Here is an 18,730-nt window from a genome sequence, read left to right on the forward strand (position 1 = left end):
TAGGGTGCTATCTATGGCATGGCCCAAGCCATCCCCGACAGGAATATGATTTCAGAGATTGCTGGTTCTTACTTGGACTGCCTGTACAGCACGGAAATGTCTCCTTCGTCTGAAGCACATGTGAATGGGTCTCCAGGCCACCATTGATTCTGTGTGCCTTGTCCGCTGATGGATGGTATTCTAAAGAATTCCAGGGGAAGGGAATGTTGTTCTTCCTGCAGATCATATGGCAGCTTGATTTCTGTTCTTGTCCCATCTCTCTTTCTGATAGGCATCGGCTCTGTTCACCATTTTGTTTATGTGAGTTTTCAGAGTCAAGTGGTTTCCCTCCCCACTTTCTTTCTAACACTAACTCCTTGTGTTTCTTCACACTTGCTCACTGCTGCTACTACTAGTCTTCAACAGAACAGCTATATTTATGGCCACTTAGACTCCATTCTACTCCCCTCGTTCTCAGGTGTTCAAAATCTATATATTCCTTCCTCCTGGTTGGCTTGCTTGCTTGTTTGTGCTGAATGATGAGCCATGGGAAAAGAACTGAAAGTGTTGGAAGAGGAGAAAGGAGAAACTAGTTTGTTTTTTTCCAAATCACCAGGTGTGGGATTTGCTCTGAAAGGGAGATACGAGGTACTTAACTCTGTTTTCCCCATGGTACAACCTTGCTGCTTTCCTTTTTCTCTGGATTTTTTTACAGTGCCGCCCACAGTCCTATTGAGTCATGGCGTATCTGTGGAACAGCTTCAAGGGCAACACACTTATTCAGTTATCTGAATGTTTTGCTCCAGCTTAAAATAATGCACTCTCAGCAGTGTTAGAAAGCGATTTTGCGATTCCTAGGTGCCAGAATTGGATTTTGAGAAGTCCAGAGCTCTGCTCTCCTTCCTGTAACTGGATGTGAGCTTTTATAAAAGTGGAGAGCACTAACATCAACTTTTTGTTTCGTTTTAAATGTAATCTTACAATAGCGGACTCCATTTGGCTTTGTTCGTGCTGCGTTGACTGTAAGGCACATTTCTAAAAAGAGCACTCACAGGTTTGCCTTAATGTTGATAGCATTCCCCCTGGGAAGCCCAGGAAGGGAGCTGAATACTGTCAGTCAACAGGTGATCAACTCTTTTGTGGTACTACACTGAAAGCAACCTCAGTGGTGAATCAGCCTCAGGTATAATGAAAACATTCCTCTCCCCGTTCCTATTTATAGGTAGAACAGGACTTCACAACTGTGTTTTGGGCTACCTGCTGACTAGGAGGAGTGGTCTTAACTTGTATTCTGATTGTATACAGTTTGCTTTTAGAAAACAGCTATAATTCCTGCACAAAGCTGAGAAAAGCAGACACCAGTAGCTTCTTCCAAGGCTTGAAGTGAGGCTGAAAGCAGAGTTTTCAGTTGGGACTTGAGCCATTTTGATACAGCACTAAGTACTTCACTGGGTCAGTCTCATGAAATAGTTCATTACCTCCTACTTGGTAGCAGTGCTTCCTTTGAAGGAAGCACAAATGTGAATTTACAGAATTGTAGATTTGTGCAGCACATTGTTTTCCGCCATTATGACAGAATCCTTTTTGTGGCTTGATTTGTTCCGCGGGACATCTTCCCTTTTGACTATTGGGAATATTGGCTTAGCCCTCCATAGCCATCTTTCTGAATTAGTTTTAAATCTAGCCAGTCCAACCAGAATGCTTTGCATACAACTTGGACTTGTACAGAACTCATGATAACTTACTACTGTGTGCTGTTCACCAAGTTGACAGTTCTGCATTGTTTAAGAAAGGGAAACATTTGACCATCACATCCTTGTGCATAATTCACCCAGAAATGTGTTTCAAGTAGTTCTGATTATGTTTTAGAGTGGAATGAAACTCTTGTCAGTTTCTGCAAGAAATGAGTTGGATTTTGCAGTCCAATCAGGAAGTCGAACATGTGTTTGCATACCACTTTTTAAAAAAATTATCCTGTAGGATACTGTCTCGGTACTATTTTATTTTGAACGCATAATCCATGTTTACTTTATCATGCATCATGTATACAATTCCAAGTTTAAAATAAAAAAAATCTAGGGCAGAAAAAATAGTTGTTTTTTTAATATTGTTGGGATGACTTTTCCATTTAGCAGATAAGATTTTTAAATGTAGAGCTGCATTCACTGGTAAACTTTTTTCAAATTAAGAGAGTAAGTACTCACCCATTGGGGGCCTTTGCTTCCAAAGTATTGTACAGCCTTCCACAAATTATCAAGTATTATTACAAACAAAGGTCTGCTGCCAAATTTGTTTTTAACTTGTTTTTACAAAAGTGTAAAAGTACATTCCATTTTCCTTTTCAGGTACAGTGGTACCTCGGGTTACATATGTTTCAGGTTACAGATGCTTCAGGTTACAGACTCCGCTAACCCAAAAATATTACCTCGGGTTAAGAACTTTGCTTCAGGATGAGAACAGAAATCGCGCAGCGGTGGCGCGGCAGCAGTGGGAGGCCCCATTAGCTAAAGTGGTGCTTCAGGTTGAGAACGGACCTCCAGAACGAATTAAGTAGTTAACCCGAGGTACCACTGTATAGTGGTATCTTGGTTCTCAAACTTAATCCATTCAGGCAGTCCATTCTGAAACCATTCAGCAACCAAGGCGTGGCTTTCAATAGGCTGCAGAAGTTTCCTGCACCCAATCGGAAGCTGCAGAGGACATTCAGTTTCCGAAAAACGTTCGCAAACCAAAACATTTCTGGGTTTGAGGGTCAATTTGTTCGACAACTAAGCCGTTTGGGAACGAAGGTACCACTGTATTTGAGACAAACACTCACAGATGATGTTTACTAAAGGGTGCAATCCTATGGTCCCAGAGGATCTGTTCTCCTGACATCACAGCTTGGACCTCTCTCCCTTCTCTCATGGTACAACTAGAAATGGGACATTCTAGGAAATGGTTTGGATCCGAAAGTCATCCTAGTTCCCTACCCCACCCACCTCAAACTTGAGAGACATTTTTATTACATTTATATGCCAGCTTTTTCTTCCAAGGATCTCGAGGTGGTGTACACGGTTCCTCCTCACCATTTCACCCTCACAACCACTCTGTGAGGTAAGTTAGGCTAAGAGATGGTGACTGGTCCAAGGTCATCCAGTGAGCATCATGGCCAAGTAGAGAATTGAACCCTGCTCTCCCAGGTCGACGCTCTAACCATTTAATTATGCTCATTGAAGTAACTGTAAAGCTGAAAAGAGGACATGGCAATGGAGGGCACTCCTGCACCTTTCCTCCACCCAATAGGATGCTGGATAAGGTGGCAGGCTTGCCTCAAAATCCCACACACGCACACATCCCTTTCTTTTCTCAAAAAGCATGCAATCATTTATCGTGCCCTGGTAGAGAAAATGCCTGGTTTGAGTTCAGTCTGCTCATTGGTGTTCTAGAATATGCCCTTCAGCAGAAAGAAGGTAAGACTCGGGTAACGGGACAGATGTTAGGTTTATTGTAAACCGCTTAAGTCACAAGCCAGGTTGACTGTAACTGTATCACAGGCAGGGCTGGGCGATACCTGGTTTTATCACCAGCTAAAAACATTGCAATAGACCGATATATCACAATGTCTGAAATAAAGGATGGAGCTATGTAGAGGCACTGGCTGGCTTCACGGTTGTCCCCACAATGTGATTTTTGCATACACAAACATACACCATGATTCACGATATATCGGCAGGTCAAAAATTATGAAACGGATATCACGATATGGACTTCAAAACAGTTTTGGACGGTATCTCGCCTACCCCAAAAGTAGCTTTTTACTGTGCTGGTATAATACTGCTTGAACAGACTACGGAGTAGCAACACTGAATTCTAAGAGGCAAAATAATGCAATGGCATGGATTTTTAAAATGACAGGGTACCATCATGCACTGGGCTAATACTAAGGCTTTGTCAGCAACTGGATAAAAACAATTATTTGCATCAACATCTCACACTTCTCCCTTGGCATTGCCTTGGTCAACCGAAGACTGTAGGTGGCAAGGGTGGCCGATTCTAAGCCAGTGTGTTTGCCACTTGCTCTATGAAGCTGGCCAAGTTGATATCCCGCTCCGATAAGCCTCCACACTCATGGGTGCTCAAGGTAATGTGAACCTACAAATACAAAGAATAAAATAAAAATGTAGTCATCATGCTGAGTGGGAATACAGGAAGCACACGTCAAGTTTGGAAGCACCCTAGAGCAGTAGGGCACATTTTAAAAGTTCAGTACCGCTGTACGAAGTATCTCTTACTTTCGGCCCCAGAGAGTACACCAGCACAACTTAAGGCTTAATCCAGAACTTTCGATGTTGGTGACACACTTTTTAGACCTGCATCATTTCACAGCACGGTATAATTCAGTTTTGCATCATTTCGTGACACAGTAGTTCAGTTTTTACTAGCGAACTAACCCCTTTCTGGCCCCGGGAGGAGCGTGGGGAGCGTTGGCGCAACACACCTACACACTGCAGCCAACACAGTGTTTGGAAAGCTCTGGCTTCATCTATGCCACATACATTAGAAGGATCCACTTTGGATCTAGGGAAATTCTAAAGAGCTCTGTTGCTTCTTAACTGCTGGCGAAACACTGATTTTAAAGTGGAAAAAAGAAATACTGATGCATTGGCCAAGGGACACGATCCTCCTTTTATGCAACCTAAGAGGAAGACTATGAATTACGCTATAGGCATAAATAGCAAAGCCCTAGTGGTTCCTTCCCCTTCTTTTGCATTGGAAAAGGAAGAGTTGTTTACGCAGGCAGAGGACTGTAGTTCAGTAGTAGAGAATCTGACTTGTTTGCAGCATACGTCCCCGGCATTTGCAGCTGGGGTTGAGAAGACTCCATGCCTGATACCTAGACAGCTGCTGCCAGTCAAGGGTAGACTCTACTGAGCTAAGGTGCACCCATCTTCTGGCTCTGTCTAAGGCAGCTTCCTGGTTTTCTAACTGCCCCCTGTCAAGCCCCTGCAGCATACCATACCTTTGAAAGGAAGAGGACAGGCCCAAGTTGGCTGGTAGGGGTAAAATGTAGCTGGTAGGTGACATTTTGGAGGGAGGGTTAACACCCCTCCCCTTCTAGTCTCCTCAATGGTACATGCTTAAGGGGGGAGGGAAACAATGGGAATTGGGGAGATGGAAAGCACAGTTTGGTTATCTTGATCTTAAGCCAGTAGCATTTAATCACATGCAGCTCAATCCTACTCATGTCTACTCAAAAAGTTAGCCTCGTTGAGCTCAGCGGGGCTTACTCTCAGGTGAAGGGTGCATATTATAAGATTGCAGCCGCAGACCGCTTTGTCTAAGCTTGGACAGCCAACTGTTCTCTCTTACCTTGTTGTAGACATTGAACCATTCAGGATGGTGGTCCAGTTTTTCTGCCTGCAGAGCAACTCTGGTCATAAATCCAAAGGCCTGCTCACGAGATGCAAAGAGTGAGTTAGGAAAACACACACATGGAAGTTCGCACATGATGAACTTCATAAATATCAACCAATACTCATTTCTCTCTGCACAAGCTTGTCATTGACTCTTACAGAGTTTAAAAGAATGGACAGTCATTGACACCACAGTACTGTACACAATGTAATCATTTGGTAGAGAAGGGGAGGCTTAAACTGCATTTAAGTTAAGCTATTACCCTGAGGGGTGGGGACGTGGGTGGCGCTGTGGGTTAAACCACAGAGCCTAGGATTTGCCAATCAGAAGGTTGGCGGTTCGAATCCCCGCGACGGGGTGAGCTCCGATTGCTTGGTCCCTGCTCCTGCCAACCTAGCAGTTCGAAAGCACATCAAAGTGCAAGTAGATAAATAGGTACCACTCCAGTGGGAAGGTAAACCTGCTTGAGCTTCCCTGGAATAAAATGCAGACAAAAGAACTATGATGCGGGGATATTATTATTCTTTGTACCCGATTGAAGTCCTTGAAGTGGAACTCCTTGTAAATGGCATCTCTACCCTCCACCTCATTCCATCCAACAGCTCTGAGATTGGGCAGCAGCTGTTCTCTCTCTTCGCCGCTTAGTCTGTGGGCTTTTCCCGCCTAGGAAAGACAGCGAGAGAGAGAGAAAGTGGCACTGTCACAAGAGCTTTAAGATCACCTTCAGAACTTCATAATACAAGCTTCATTTGGAATGCGCACTCTCAACTGGGGCGGAGAGCAGGACAATCTGTCTTGGAAGAAGAGACAAACTAGTGCGCACATCAGCGAACGACAAAGCAAAACACCTGAACTCTCCATTTCGAGAAAATAATTCGGACTGAAAGCTCAGAGGGTGGTTTGTTCCATGCATGCGAGTAGACTTTGACTTGCAGCTGAGCAACAGATGAGCAACCAAAGAACGTCCGTCGGAGCAGGTCAGGTGTGGGAAGGGATTTGTCCACAAGCCTTTTGATAGGGTGAGGCAGGCATGGCCACACTTGGCCCTCCAGATGTTTTGGGACTACAATTCCCATCATCCCTGACCTCTGGTCCTGTTAGCTAGGGATGATGGGAGTTGTAGTCCTAAAACAGCTGGAGGGCCAAGTGTGGCCATGCCTGGGGTAAGGTGTTCATACTTCGCTTGTTTCAGAGTTATTCTAGATCAATTGAACCATCTTGCTGAGAACATCTGACAAGATGTTTGCCCCACTTTTAACTACTACTCACAACGTTTGGGTCTTGCTACACTTTTTTTCTTTCTTTGTGGGAAACCCTCACAAAAAAATGTAATATGCCATTAGGAACAGCCCAGTGTATATGTTACCTACAGTAGAGGTGAAGAATGGGGCTCTCCAAGTGGTGTTGGACAAAGCTCCCATCACCCCTGGCCAATGGCCATGCTCTCTGGTACTTATAGGAGCTGAAGTCCAGGTGTTTGAACCCATCCTTTGGCCAACAGGCTAAATTGAAAGCCCTTCCGTATCCCTACTCACTGGGCTCTATCTTGGCAGCTACACTACACCAGCTACACTAGGCTATACACCTAGGGCTTATGAACAAGAACAATTTGGTTTTTTGCGTCATGCAGTTGGTGTCTGTGATTAGATGCTCTCCTAAACTGCACCACAATGCATGCCTCCAATGTCACATCATGTGTGCTGTTGGGGTGCAGTGCATTTTCTGTCTTTGGGAAAGCTTTTCTTAAAGCATGTGGCTATTATTCTCTGGGAAATAGGAAGCACCCATGTTTATATGAAGAGAGAAGAAGAGGAGTTTGGATTTGATATCCTGCTAATTTATCACTACCCTGAGGAGTCTCAAAGCAGTTAACAATCTCCTTTCCCTTCCTCCCCCACAACAAACGCTCTGTGAGGTGAGTGAGGCTGAGAGACTTCAGAGAAGTGTGACTGGCCCAAGGTCACCCAGCAGCTGCATGTGGAGGAGCGGGGAATCGAACCCGGTTCACCAGATTACTGGCCCACCGCTCTTAACCACTACACCACACTGGCTCCCAGTGAAGGGGGGGGCAGGGAGAGAGAGAAACACTGCTTCATATTAACCAGCTTGTTTGCGGTTAATGGTTAAAAGCTATTGCATTACTTTGTTTTGCTGTTTAAGCTCGCCTGGATATTGGGAGGGACAGAGAGCGGCAAATCAGGAACAGCCAGTACTGTTGTCCATAGCACAGTAATATTGGAAGCAGGCTCTCTAATGCAATGAACCCCTCCCCAGTCTGCAGCAGATTTTGTTTGAACCAGAATTCGGATAATAAATCGAACCACTTTGGGTAATATTTTATATAACTGCCATTACCGCTGGGGTGGAGGGAAGGTGGAGAAAAACCACACCATTATTATGCAAGAACAAGCTTCCCAATCCATGGCGATCCAAGGATAGGCTGGCTTATGTAAGGCAGTGTCATCAGCAGGAGCCACAACCGGTCTTTGCCAAGCCATGGCCTTGCAAGGTCTTTGATAAGGTCATGAGACTGAGTGTCCCAACACAGCCCACTGACTACTAATTGTATCATACTTGCTGCTTGCCAGCTATTCCCATCCTGTGCTAATTGCTGATGGGACTGTAGATCCACAAGGCACCTACTCAAAAGTAATCTCCATTTTTTTATTTTTTTATTTTTTACAGAAGAGGAGGGACACTAACTAGGGAACCCCCCATTCATCTTTATTGGGTTTTTTTTTTACAACAGAAATGCTTTCTTAACATGAAATCACAATGTAAAATTTCAGTTTTCTTGTTGATAAACATGTAATTCTAAATCATAAAAAAGAAAAACAAAGATATATTTTTATTCCTTTGATTCATTGATATTCTAATTACCTCTCACTTCCCTGCCCTTCTTACTTGGGTCTTTTAAAGTTCTTGGTTGAGTGCATATCATGATAAAGCTAGGTTGTTGGTAACAAACTTTTATTACTATTTAATGTTTCCCATTACAAGAGTTAATCTAAACCAGTCAAAATTTTTAGTGCTCCGCAGTGGTCTATCAGGTATTATTTAAATATATTCCAATCTTTACTCTTTTGTTGTTGTTTCGCTTGATCCCTTATCTGCCTCTCAGTTTGTTCATCTCAGCATATTCCATCAGTTTAATCAGCCAATCTTTTTTTTTTTATGGTATGGTTTCACTTTTCCAATTCTGTGCAATCAAAACTCTCGCCGCTGTGGTGGCATACATGAATAGTTTCTTTAAGTCTCTTGGAATCTCCCTCCTGATAATCCCTAAAAGAAATGCCTCAGGTTTTTTGGGAAATGAAATTTTGAACATCTTTCTTAACTCATTATAAATTAAATCCCAAAATTCCCTCATTCTTTTACAGGTCCACCAAACATCGTGCCTCCTGCTGACGGCACTGCCTTACATAAGCCAAACATTGATCCCACCCCCCCCTGCATTTCCAACACCGGTCTGAATTATTTTTTGTACATTATTGCTAATTTACTCGGTTTTATGTACTCAGTTTTCCTTAATAGTATAACATGCTGTGAACCTAACCTCTTCCCTCCACAGTTTTTGCCAATCTGAGAGTTGTATGTTATGACCTAGATCTCTTGCCCACTTTACCATCATGGATTTTACCTCCTCATCTTTAACTGACCATTCTAATAAAATTTTATACATTTTGGAACATTTAACAAAGCTGTAGAAGCCTTGTCAACCTGTTTCCTTATGTAAAGCCTCTTCTGTGTCCAGGCTCACTACGGTGGTACCTTGGGTTACATACGCTTCAGGTTGCAGACGCTTCAGGTTACAGACGCCGCTAACCTAGAAATAGTACCTCGGGTTAAGAACTTTGCTTCAGGATGAGAACAGAAATCGTGCTCCAGCAGCGTGGCGGCAGCAGGAGGCCCCATTAGCTAAAGTGGTGCTTCAGGTTAAGAACAGACCTCTGGTACGAATTAAGTACTTAACCTGAGGTACCACTGTATTTACCATCTGTCCACTTTTTTGTCCCCCCCCCCATGCATCGATGGGCTCTGTTCTAGAACAGGGGCTAGCAGAGCACCAAAAGGGGGGGGCTGGTGGCTAGGACAGGCAGAGCAACACATTCTAGCTTGGACCACATCCTCATCTCTGCAGAGTTCTCCAACAGCAAGATGGAGGCTGAGGAAGCTGGCAGGCAATTTCAACCCTGCAAGTAGGAAGGCAGTTAAGGGGGAATGGGGCTGGCAGTGCCCCACTTTCCCTAAAGGACCAGTCTTCATGAGTTCACAGCACTATGCTGGTAGGTTGTGTTTTTCAACAACTAAAACACAGCAAAGGAATTGTTTTTGCCAAGCACCCAAGGCTGAATGCGCACAAGTTAAACTTGCGTAAGTTGTGGGCTTACTGTACATTGTTTTATAACACAACCACAACTTTGCATCACCATGCAATACTCAAGATAAGTTACTGAATATCAAATATTTGCGTAATTAGCCTGCCTTTCCCGTTAGGGCAATTTGCTTGGACTAGACGCCACGGTGGTTTCTTAAAAGGACAACAAAGAAGCTTTTGTGGATAGCTCAGTTGGTTAGAGCGTGGTTCTGATGACGCCAAGGTCACAGGTTTGATCCCCATATGGGGCAGCTGCATATTCCTGAATTGCAGGGGGTTGGTCCAGATGAACCTGAGAGTCCCTTCCAACTTTGCAATTCTATGAAAACATATTCATATTAGATCAGGGAAGCATCACTAAGGCGATGTCTGGTAGGTTCCTGCTTTGACCATCTTACAAACCAGCTGAAGATGTGGATTGTTTAAGACTCTGGTCATATATAAACACACACACATATGTATATGAGATTCTTGAGGCTTCTGTTGTGTATGAGGTAACTCACACTGCTAGTGTGTAGAGCAGGCTTCCTCAAACTCTGGCCTTCAGATGTTTTTAGCCTATAAATCCCATGATCCCTAGCTGGCAGGACCAGTGGTCAGGGATGATGGGAACTGTAGTTTCAAAACATCTGGAGGGCCAAGTTTGAGGAAGAAAAACCTTCACAAGACTGGAACCCCGAAAAGGTGGGGGGCTTTCCTTTGATCCTCCAGATGTTGTTTTATTCCCCTTAGGTCCCACCAAGATGACCAATGGTCAGGTATGGCTGGAGATGCACTTCAGAAACCATGAGGGAGCCACCCTAATGTAAAACAGCAAGTTCCCGGAGGGCTAAGAACAGCCTCCCCCCAACCTGGCACCCTCCAGATGTTTTGGACTACCAACTCCTGCCAGCCCAACCAGTCAGGTATGATGGGAGTTTCCAGTCCAACAGTATCTGGAGGGTCGCAGGACCCTCACCCCTACACCCTGCAGGGAATATTCAGGGAGTCACTCAAAAGGGTTTCTTCCCATTTTCATCTCAGCCAATTGTTTTGCTGAAGTGCAGCTGCACTGAGTAAACGCTGCTCAGTGCAATAAAGCTCCAGCCTTTGCCCTTTGAGTGAGATCAGTAGATAAGCTGGCACAGGGTATCTTAGCAACAATAAAGGAGAAGGGACAGGAGGAAGGGAGACTGACGGAGCCCACTGCTTTCTGCTCTTCCAATAACCGCCTGCTAGAAGGGAGGAGGCAACTGACCAGAGAAAAGGAAAACGGGTTCACCTCTATCATGTGAATGGATGTTTCAAGAGCTCGCATTCAGTTTTAAGATGGATGTTGGTGCTGTCAAGGCAGCACACACTGGTGAGGTTCTTCCACTTTATCCTTGAAGTGGCTAGTTCTCCAGCAATTAATGGAAGGTTAAAAACAAATTCAGATAAGGCAACTGCAAAAAGCAGACTCTCCACTCCTGAAAGGGATAATTCTCTGGGAGTGGGATTGTGCCACAACTCTTGCAGATCCCGGGCCATGACAAAAAAGCAAGATAAGGTAGTGATGACTAAGCAAGGATAAATCAATTCTTTTCAGTCCTATGGAAAAAAACCACTTCTTTCCATGGGGGAAAAAGAGGGATTGAACCACCCTTTTATAGATTAAACAAATCAACACTTTAATTATGCAACCTTGCCATACTATATCTATTCAGTTTGAAGACGACGTTCTCTTCCTGGCACAAAGCGATAAACATCTACCTGACATTCAGAAGACATCTGAAGGCAGCCCTGTTCAGGGAGGTTTTTAATATGTGACATTTTAGTGTATCTTTTATCTTTGTTGGAAGCCGCCCAGAGTGGCTGGGGAGACCCAGCCAGATGGGCGGGGTACAAATAAATTATTATTATTATTATTATTATTATTATTATTATTATTATTATTATTATTATTTGGCAGGCTTTGCTCCACTTTCAGATGCTGCCCAGAAATGGAGAGAGATTACATCCATCAAGGATGCATATAGAAGTCTCATAGACAAGCCTAGAGAAGGCCTCACCTGCTAAGGCAGGGATGGAGAACCTGCAGCATCTTGTTGGGCCCCATCTCCCATCATCCTTGATCACTGGCCATGTTGACTGGGGCTGATGGCAGCTGGAGGTCAGCAAATTCCCCATCCCTGTGCAGAGTCTGTGATGTTGTGCCGCTGTTAAAAATGGCAGGCATCCAGTATGAAGACATTCAGAAGACACAAATGATGGGTGGAGAACAGTGTCCTTCAACCTTAAGTCTGCAGATGCTGGTGGGACGCCTCTTTCCATTATTCCTAGCCAGTTTGGCCAACAGTTAGGAACGGAGAGAGCAGCCGAGGTCCAGAATATCTGGACAGCACACATTTGTGGTGACTCAGAACAAGGTATCCACTAGCAATCCCATTGCTGCTTGTAATTAGGTCCTAAAGTAAACACTTTCCAATTCATTTGACAACTGTCTATTTATAAAGGTCACAAAGGGTTGGATCCAAACTGCATGAGTTGCATTTAGGTCCCACTGCTGTCAGTAGAGCTTAAGTTAGTCATGACTAACTCAAGCCCCGTTGATAGCAGTGGGACCTCAACACAACTGGTGCCAACCTATGTTTTACTTTAGTTTGCAGGCTTATGAGTAAACTTGTTACTAAGATTCTTCATCCCTGGTGTTGACAGCCACTAGCTTTAACAATTTCCTTACCCATTGAGTATCATGCCTCTTGTCAGCTTGCTCTCCCTATCTAATGCTTCTGACTATGAGTCCTAAGCTGTGGGTGTGCATGTTTAATGCCTCACAGATCTGATGTGCTTTGCCCCCTTTTCTCTCCAACATAGGAAACAAAAAACGCTTTCCACATGCTTTCCACAAACCATTAAAGTCCACATGCTTCTCATTACAGCAGACTGCCGAAAGCATTTAAGGGGGAACGTCACACCAACAAATGCAATTTTCTAACTTCCTGGACCCAGTTATAAACAACAGATGCATGAAAAGCTAATTCAGGCATACAACAGAAGTTACTTTGTCTACTTACTTGGAACTTAAAAAGGTATAGCAACTCCCTTTCAGGCTTCAGTTGGGGATGGCAAAAGTTGCAAAATGTATTACCCAAAAGGCAACAACATCCTCCACTCCCCCAAAACTCACACATGAAACATTGGCTGTGTATGCACCATCCATTTAAAGCACACGTCGTCCCCCCCACCAAGAATCCTGGGAACTGTAGTTTAAAGATACAGGGAATTGAAGCTCTATAAGGGGCAAACAACAGTTCCCAGAGTCCTTTTTTGGGAGGGTGTGTGTGCTTTAAACCAGATGTTCCCAAGCTTGGGTACCTACATATTTTTTTTACTACAACTCCCATAATCTCAACTAGCTAGCAAGACCAGTGGTCAGGGTTGATGGGAGTTAGAGTCCCACAACATCTGGGGACCCAAAGCTGGGAAAGGCTGATTTCAGTGCCTCTTTCACCTGTCTGTTTCAGTCCCTTCCAAAAACAGAAGCAGCAATCTCAAGGATGAAGGCTCTTAAAGCAACATTTACACCTAGCCAGGGACAAAACTAGGCGTTATTTCACCCATACATTTGTGCGCGCACATGCACACATGCTGGCAACCTCAATGGCGCCCCTCTGGAGGCTTCACCTGGGGGAAAAAACCTGGCTAGCCCCTCCTCACCCCCTAGCTAAAAACAGAAAATGCCAGACGCTCTCTCCTTCCCTCCCCCCACTGTCCACCCCCTTGCTCTGCTGGGTTCAAAGGTGCCACGGTTCTTACAGGACGCCAACCCACCGTATTTTATGACTGTCCGTGTGCCTAACAAGAGTACAACTGTCGTAGCCGTAGAAATACTACAGAGAGATCTACAGAGAGAAATACTTTCAGAGAGATCCGTTGAAATGCAAAAGAGAGTGGCACCTTAAAGACATTGGGATTCTCCCCATCTTCGAGACTTGAGCCTAAAAAAACCCTTCCTCCCGCCCCACCCCTCCTTTAAAGAAGGGCAGGGCGTTTAACTTGGCTTATGCATTAACTCGTCCATCTATTTCACCTGAGCGGCTCCATCTCCCTCAGTGCCTCCGCCACTTTGGCACCGGGAGGGATCTCTTAAGCTAGCTTTGCAAGCCACCGTGCTAAGAACCTGCAACAAGAAAGCACCTTCTCTAACTTACCATGCTTGCAGCCGATTAACTAGCAGCCGGGTTGTGCAAGCAACAGGAGGGCGGGCGGGCGGGCGGGCGGGCGCTCATAGCACCGCCCGGGCGCTTCGCAGACGTCCTGCTCTCGGCCTTGCGTTGGCGGAAGAGGGCGGGGCCTCTGTCCGCAGGCTGCTCACTAGGAGCGGGAGTAGCTTTTTCAATGATTAACCAGTGACGTATCAGCGGAGGTGGAATCTCGAGGCGCGCAAGGTTCCGAAGCGGCCCTTTGATCCTGAATGGAACAGGGTTCGCGCGAGGGGGCGGGGCGGGCCAGATTAAGGGTGAGCGAAGTGTCGGAGAGAATACTCCGCCAACGCAAGAGGATGCTGTGTGATTTGCCAGAGATTCTCTAGCGGTGATTCCTGCATTGCCAGGCAGGTTGGGCTAGATGACCGCGTGGGTCGCTTCCCACTCTACAATTCCATGATTCTAAGATGGGCAGAAATCTCTATGTGGGACAAGAAGCTACAGTTAGAACTTGATATGCAACAACTGATTGGTTCAAAATTGGGAAAGGAGTAACACAAGGCTGTATATTGTCTCCCTACTTATTTAACTTATATACAGAATTTATGTGAAAGGCTGGGCTGGATGAATCCCAAACCGGGATTAAGATTGCCGGAAGAAATATCAGCAACCTCAGATATGCAGATGACACAACCTTGATGGCAGAAAGTGAGGAGGAATTAAAGAACCTTTTAATGAGGGTGAAAGAGGAGAGCGCAAAATATGGTCTGAAGCTCAACATCAAAAAAAGAAGATCATGGCCACTGGTCCCATCACCTCCTGGCAAATAGAAGGTGAAGAAAAGGAGGCAGTGAGAGATTTTACTTTCTTGGGCTCCATGATCACTGTAGATGGTGACAGCAGTCGCGAAATTAAAAGATGCCTGCTTCTTGGGAGAAAAGCAATGACAAACATAGATGGCATCTTAAAAAGCAGAGACATCACCTTGCCAACAAAGGTCCATATAGTTAAAGCTATGGTTTTCCCAGTAGTGATATATGGAAGTGAGAGCTGGACCATAAAGAAGGCTGATCGCTGATTTGATGCTTTTGAATTATGGTGCTGGAGAAGACTCTTGAGAGTCCCATGGACTGCAAGTCGCTCAAACCTATCCAGTCTTAAGGAAATCAGCCCAGAGTGCTCACTGGAAGGACAGGTCCTGAAGCTGAGGCTCCAATACTTTGGCCACCTCATGAGAAGAGAAGAGTCCCTGGAAAAGATCCTGATGTTGGGAAAGATGAAGGGCACAAGGAGAAGGGGACGACAGAGGACGAGATGGTTGGACAGTGTTCTCGAAGCTACCAGCATGAGTCTGACCAAACTGCAGGAGGCAGTGGAAGACAGGAGTACCTGGCATGCAGTGGCGTAGCGGGGGGGGGGTGTAGGGGGGGCCGGCCGCACCGGGCGCAACATCTGGGGGTTAGGGTTAGGTTAGGGTTAGGGGGCGCAAATCCACGGGTTAGGGGGCGCAAATTACTTGCCTTGCCCCGGGTGCTGACAACCCACGCTACGTCACTGCTGGCATGCTCTGGTCCATGGGGTCACGAAGAGTCAGACACGACTAAACGACTAAACGACAACAAGATGGGCAGCAACTGCTGATGGGAGCAGAGCTTTGCTCCCATTCATAGGCGCCGACTCCATGGGGCCTGAGGGGGCCCGAGCCCCCTCAAAAATTCGTTTGGGGGGGCTCCGCCCCCCAATAATTAAAGAAAATTATTACCGTATTTTTCCCTCAAAAAGAGGAAGCGGCTGCTTTCCTGCATTCTGCCTCAGGGTCTTACTGCCCACTCGCCTCTGTTTCCTTGCTGTGTTTGCTCAAACGGAACAAAGAGCAGGGAAAGCCCCTCCCCTCCAGGCAAGCAGAGTGTCGTCTCTGTGCTCCAGGAGGGGGGGGGAGAGAGAGAGAGAGAGAGAGAGAGAGAGCGCACTCGGGAGCTGGCTGGCTTGGGTGGGTAGGTGAGGGAAAACTTTTGCCTTCCTTTCCTCCCTGCCGTTATACCCCTCCCCTGCATTCTTAGCCAGCTGCTTCTCTGCACACCCCTCTCGTGCTCCTTGTCCGTTCTGTGTTTTTCCTTCCCTCCCCACTTAAAATGTGGTTTAAAAGCATGGATCCACATGGATCCTCAGGATCTTTGCATTGGGTCACCCCAAATTCACCATCAGATCACATAGCATGTCCATGGCTACAGCCTGCCCCCCCAAAATCACACACCCACTGTTGCCTGGGGCTGCAATGGTGCAAAAACGTGGTTACAAAACATGGATCCACAGGGATCCTCAGGATCTTTGCATTGGGTCACCCCAAATTCACCATCAGAGCACATAGCATGTCCATGGCTACAGCCTGCCCCCCAAAAATCACACACCCACTGTTGCCTGGGGCTGCAATGGTGCAAAAACGTGGTTACAAAGCATGGATCCACAGGGATTCTCAGGATTTTTGCATTGGGTCACCCCAAATTCACCATCAGATCACATGTCCGTGGCCACAGCATGAAGCACAAAAATGATACATCATTAATATTCACCGCCCACGGCGGCAGCCAACCTCACAGGTTCACTTAAGGTCGGGGCAGCCCGGGGCTCGCCCCTTTCGTTCCCCCAGCAGCAGCGGTTTGGAGGTCTTGGGCCCCCCAATATTTTTTATAAGTCGGTATGGGCCCCCCCAATATTTTTTATAAGTCGGCGCCCCTGCTCCCATTCCAAGGTTCCATTGCATTCAAATGCACATAGAAGTGAAATCCCAGATAAGTGGGGTCAGGATTGCAGCCCTGCTTACAATCCATTAAAACAGGATGTGGAGATCTGAAAAAATGACATAGGACAACAAATACCATTTTATTTGTAGTTTGGACTGATGACCTGACTGTTCTCAGCTTGGAGAACAGAACGGAAAAGGTCTGCAGGGTACCAAAAATATTGAGTCAGTGGTAGAGACAGCCTTGAATGAATGAAACGCTTGCAGCACAGAGTGCCAGTGAGATGTTACCAGAAATGTCTGGATACCGAGATGCCTGCCTGTGACTGCCTCAAGAGGCAGAAGTAATAAGGGAACCTATCAGATGGGTTGTTTTTAGAAAGAAGAAAGGGCCAGGAAGGGAGGATTTAGCAGCAGGGAGAACAGAAATGAGAACAGTGTGCCAGTGTGACCACCTCATCAAAAAAAAGATGATGAAATTTGCATCAATTTTGCCTGTATCAACATATATCTATCGATAATGACATAAGAAGAGCCTGCTGGATCAGGCCAGGTCGTGTATCCATAGCAGTGGCCAGAGGAGGAATGACCTCTGGGAGGATGGCAGAGAGAAGAAACTCCATGGTGCATCTGCAGCAGAACGCCTTCATCTGCCCCAGCGGCAAGAAAACATGTGTCTCCCGAATCTCTACAGCCACAGCAGGCGCTGTAACTCTCCAACGGTTTGACTTCACTTCCAAAGGCGTACTCCTCCATTGGCTCCCAAGACAGACGGAAGCCATGAATATGCATCTCTATGGACTAGTATGACCTGGTGAATTTGTCCTTCTAGAACCCCCGGAGGGGGGCTCCTCACATCCTGGTAGCTCACATAAGTTGCCAGTGCTTCTTAATTATCCTCTGTATGCTCCCAGATAAAGTAGAAAATTCAAAAGGGCAGGTGAGCTGGTCTGACCTTTGCCTGTCTCTTACCTGAAGGAGAGTTCCTCTGAGTAGCACCTCTTATGCTGGGTGGTGGGCATAATAAACAACATTCTCTGGGTAGCCCCTAAATCATAGAGTTGGAAGGGACCCATCTAGGGCCATCTAGTCCGACCCCCTGCAATGCATGAATCTTGAGCTAAAGCATCCACAGATGGCCATTAGCTTTTTTTGCTGCTGCATCACACACATGTTGACTCATGTTACGCTTGTGTTCCACCAAGACCCCTAGATCCTTTTCACATGTACATCTAGTAAACCAGGGGTTTCCCCATCCTATATTTGTGCATCTGGTTCTTCCTGCCTAAGTGCAGAACCTTACATTTGTCCCTACTGAAATTCATTTTTTTGCTAGCTTGCACCCAGTTCTCCAATCTGCTAAGGTCATTTTAAATTCTGATTCTGCCTTCTGCGACATTAGCTACCCCTCCCACTTTGGTGTCCTCTGCAGATTTGATGAGCATCCCCTCAATTCCTTCATCCAAGGATAAAGATGTTAAACAACAACGGGCCCAGGACAGAACCCTGCAACACCCCACTTGTCACTTTGTTCCAGGATGACAAGGAACCATTAATGAGTACTCTTTGGGTTTGGTCAGTTAACCAGCTACAAATCCACCTAACAGTTACCCCATTTAACCTGCATTTTACCAGCTTCCTTGTGAGAATACTATGGGGGACTTTGTCAAAAGCCTTACATCAAGATACACTGTGTCCACAGCATTTTCCTGATCTACCAAGTTTGTAATTCTATCAAAAAAGAAATCAGATTGGTCTGGCACAACTTATTTTTCAGAAACACATGCTGGGTCTTCGTAATCACAGCATCCTTTTCTAAATGCTCACAGTCTGACTGTTGAATTATCTGTTTAAGGAACTTCTCTGGTATTGATGTCAAGATCACCTGTCGGTAGTTACCTGGGTCTTCTTGTCTCCCTTTTTTGAAGATAGGGACAACATTTGCCTGCCTCCTAGATTGCAGTTGGTTCACTGTGGTTTGTTAAGGATGCTGTGAGATGCTAGAAGACCCTGTACCCCTCATGGAGCTCCAATTCCCAGAGTGGTTTAACAGGCAATCCCTCATCCCAG

The 18,730-nt window shown here is 45.7% G+C and overlaps 2 protein-coding genes across 3 annotated transcripts in view; one reads left to right on the top strand and one right to left on the bottom strand.

Moving 5' to 3' along the window:
* SGPL1 (sphingosine-1-phosphate lyase 1) overlaps positions 1 to 3,628 on the top strand; it is a 41,432-nt gene extending 37,804 nt beyond the window's left edge. Inside the window, exon 14 of the mRNA XM_081913154.1 lies at positions 4 to 3,628. Coding sequence (XP_081769280.1) covers positions 4 to 147 — 144 coding nt within the window. The 3' untranslated portion in view covers positions 148 to 3,628. The remainder of the gene's footprint in view (positions 1 to 3) is intronic.
* PCBD1 (pterin-4 alpha-carbinolamine dehydratase 1) lies at positions 3,444 to 14,093 on the bottom strand. Of its 2 annotated transcripts, none has more exons than XM_081913227.1 (4): positions 13,927 to 14,093; positions 5,908 to 6,039; positions 5,332 to 5,412; positions 3,444 to 4,113 (listed from the first exon to the last, which is right to left on the bottom strand). In XM_081913227.1, the coding sequence occupies exons 1-4, from the start codon at positions 13,927 to 13,929 to the stop codon at positions 4,015 to 4,017; spliced, it is 315 nt and encodes a 104-aa protein (XP_081769353.1). In that variant the 5' UTR covers positions 13,930 to 14,093; the 3' UTR covers positions 3,444 to 4,014. The 2 variants fall into 2 exon arrangements, with proteins under 2 accessions (XP_081769353.1, XP_081769352.1); XM_081913226.1 differs by lacking the exon at positions 13,927 to 14,093 and adding an exon at positions 12,790 to 12,921.
* Between the last annotated feature and the right edge of the window lie 4,637 nt (positions 14,094 to 18,730).

This window comes from Podarcis melisellensis (assembly GCF_964234715.1).
Source record: "Podarcis melisellensis genome assembly, chromosome: 5".
Lineage (NCBI taxonomy): Eukaryota > Metazoa > Chordata > Lepidosauria > Squamata > Lacertidae > Podarcis > Podarcis melisellensis.

Excerpts from the sequence above, each read along its gene's own strand:
- PCBD1 (XM_081913226.1), bottom strand. The coding sequence starts at position 12,906 with ATGTGTGAGTTTTGGGGGAGTGGAGGATGTTGTTGCCTTTTGGGTAAT. Across the intron at positions 5,413-5,907 it reads ACTTCAAGGACTTCAATCGG|GCCTTTGGATTTATGACCAG; the intron begins GTACAAAGAATA and ends TCTCGTGAGCAG. Across the intron at positions 4,114-5,331 it reads GGTTCAATGTCTACAACAAG|GTTCACATTACCTTGAGCAC; the intron begins GTAAGAGAGAAC and ends TTGTATTTGTAG.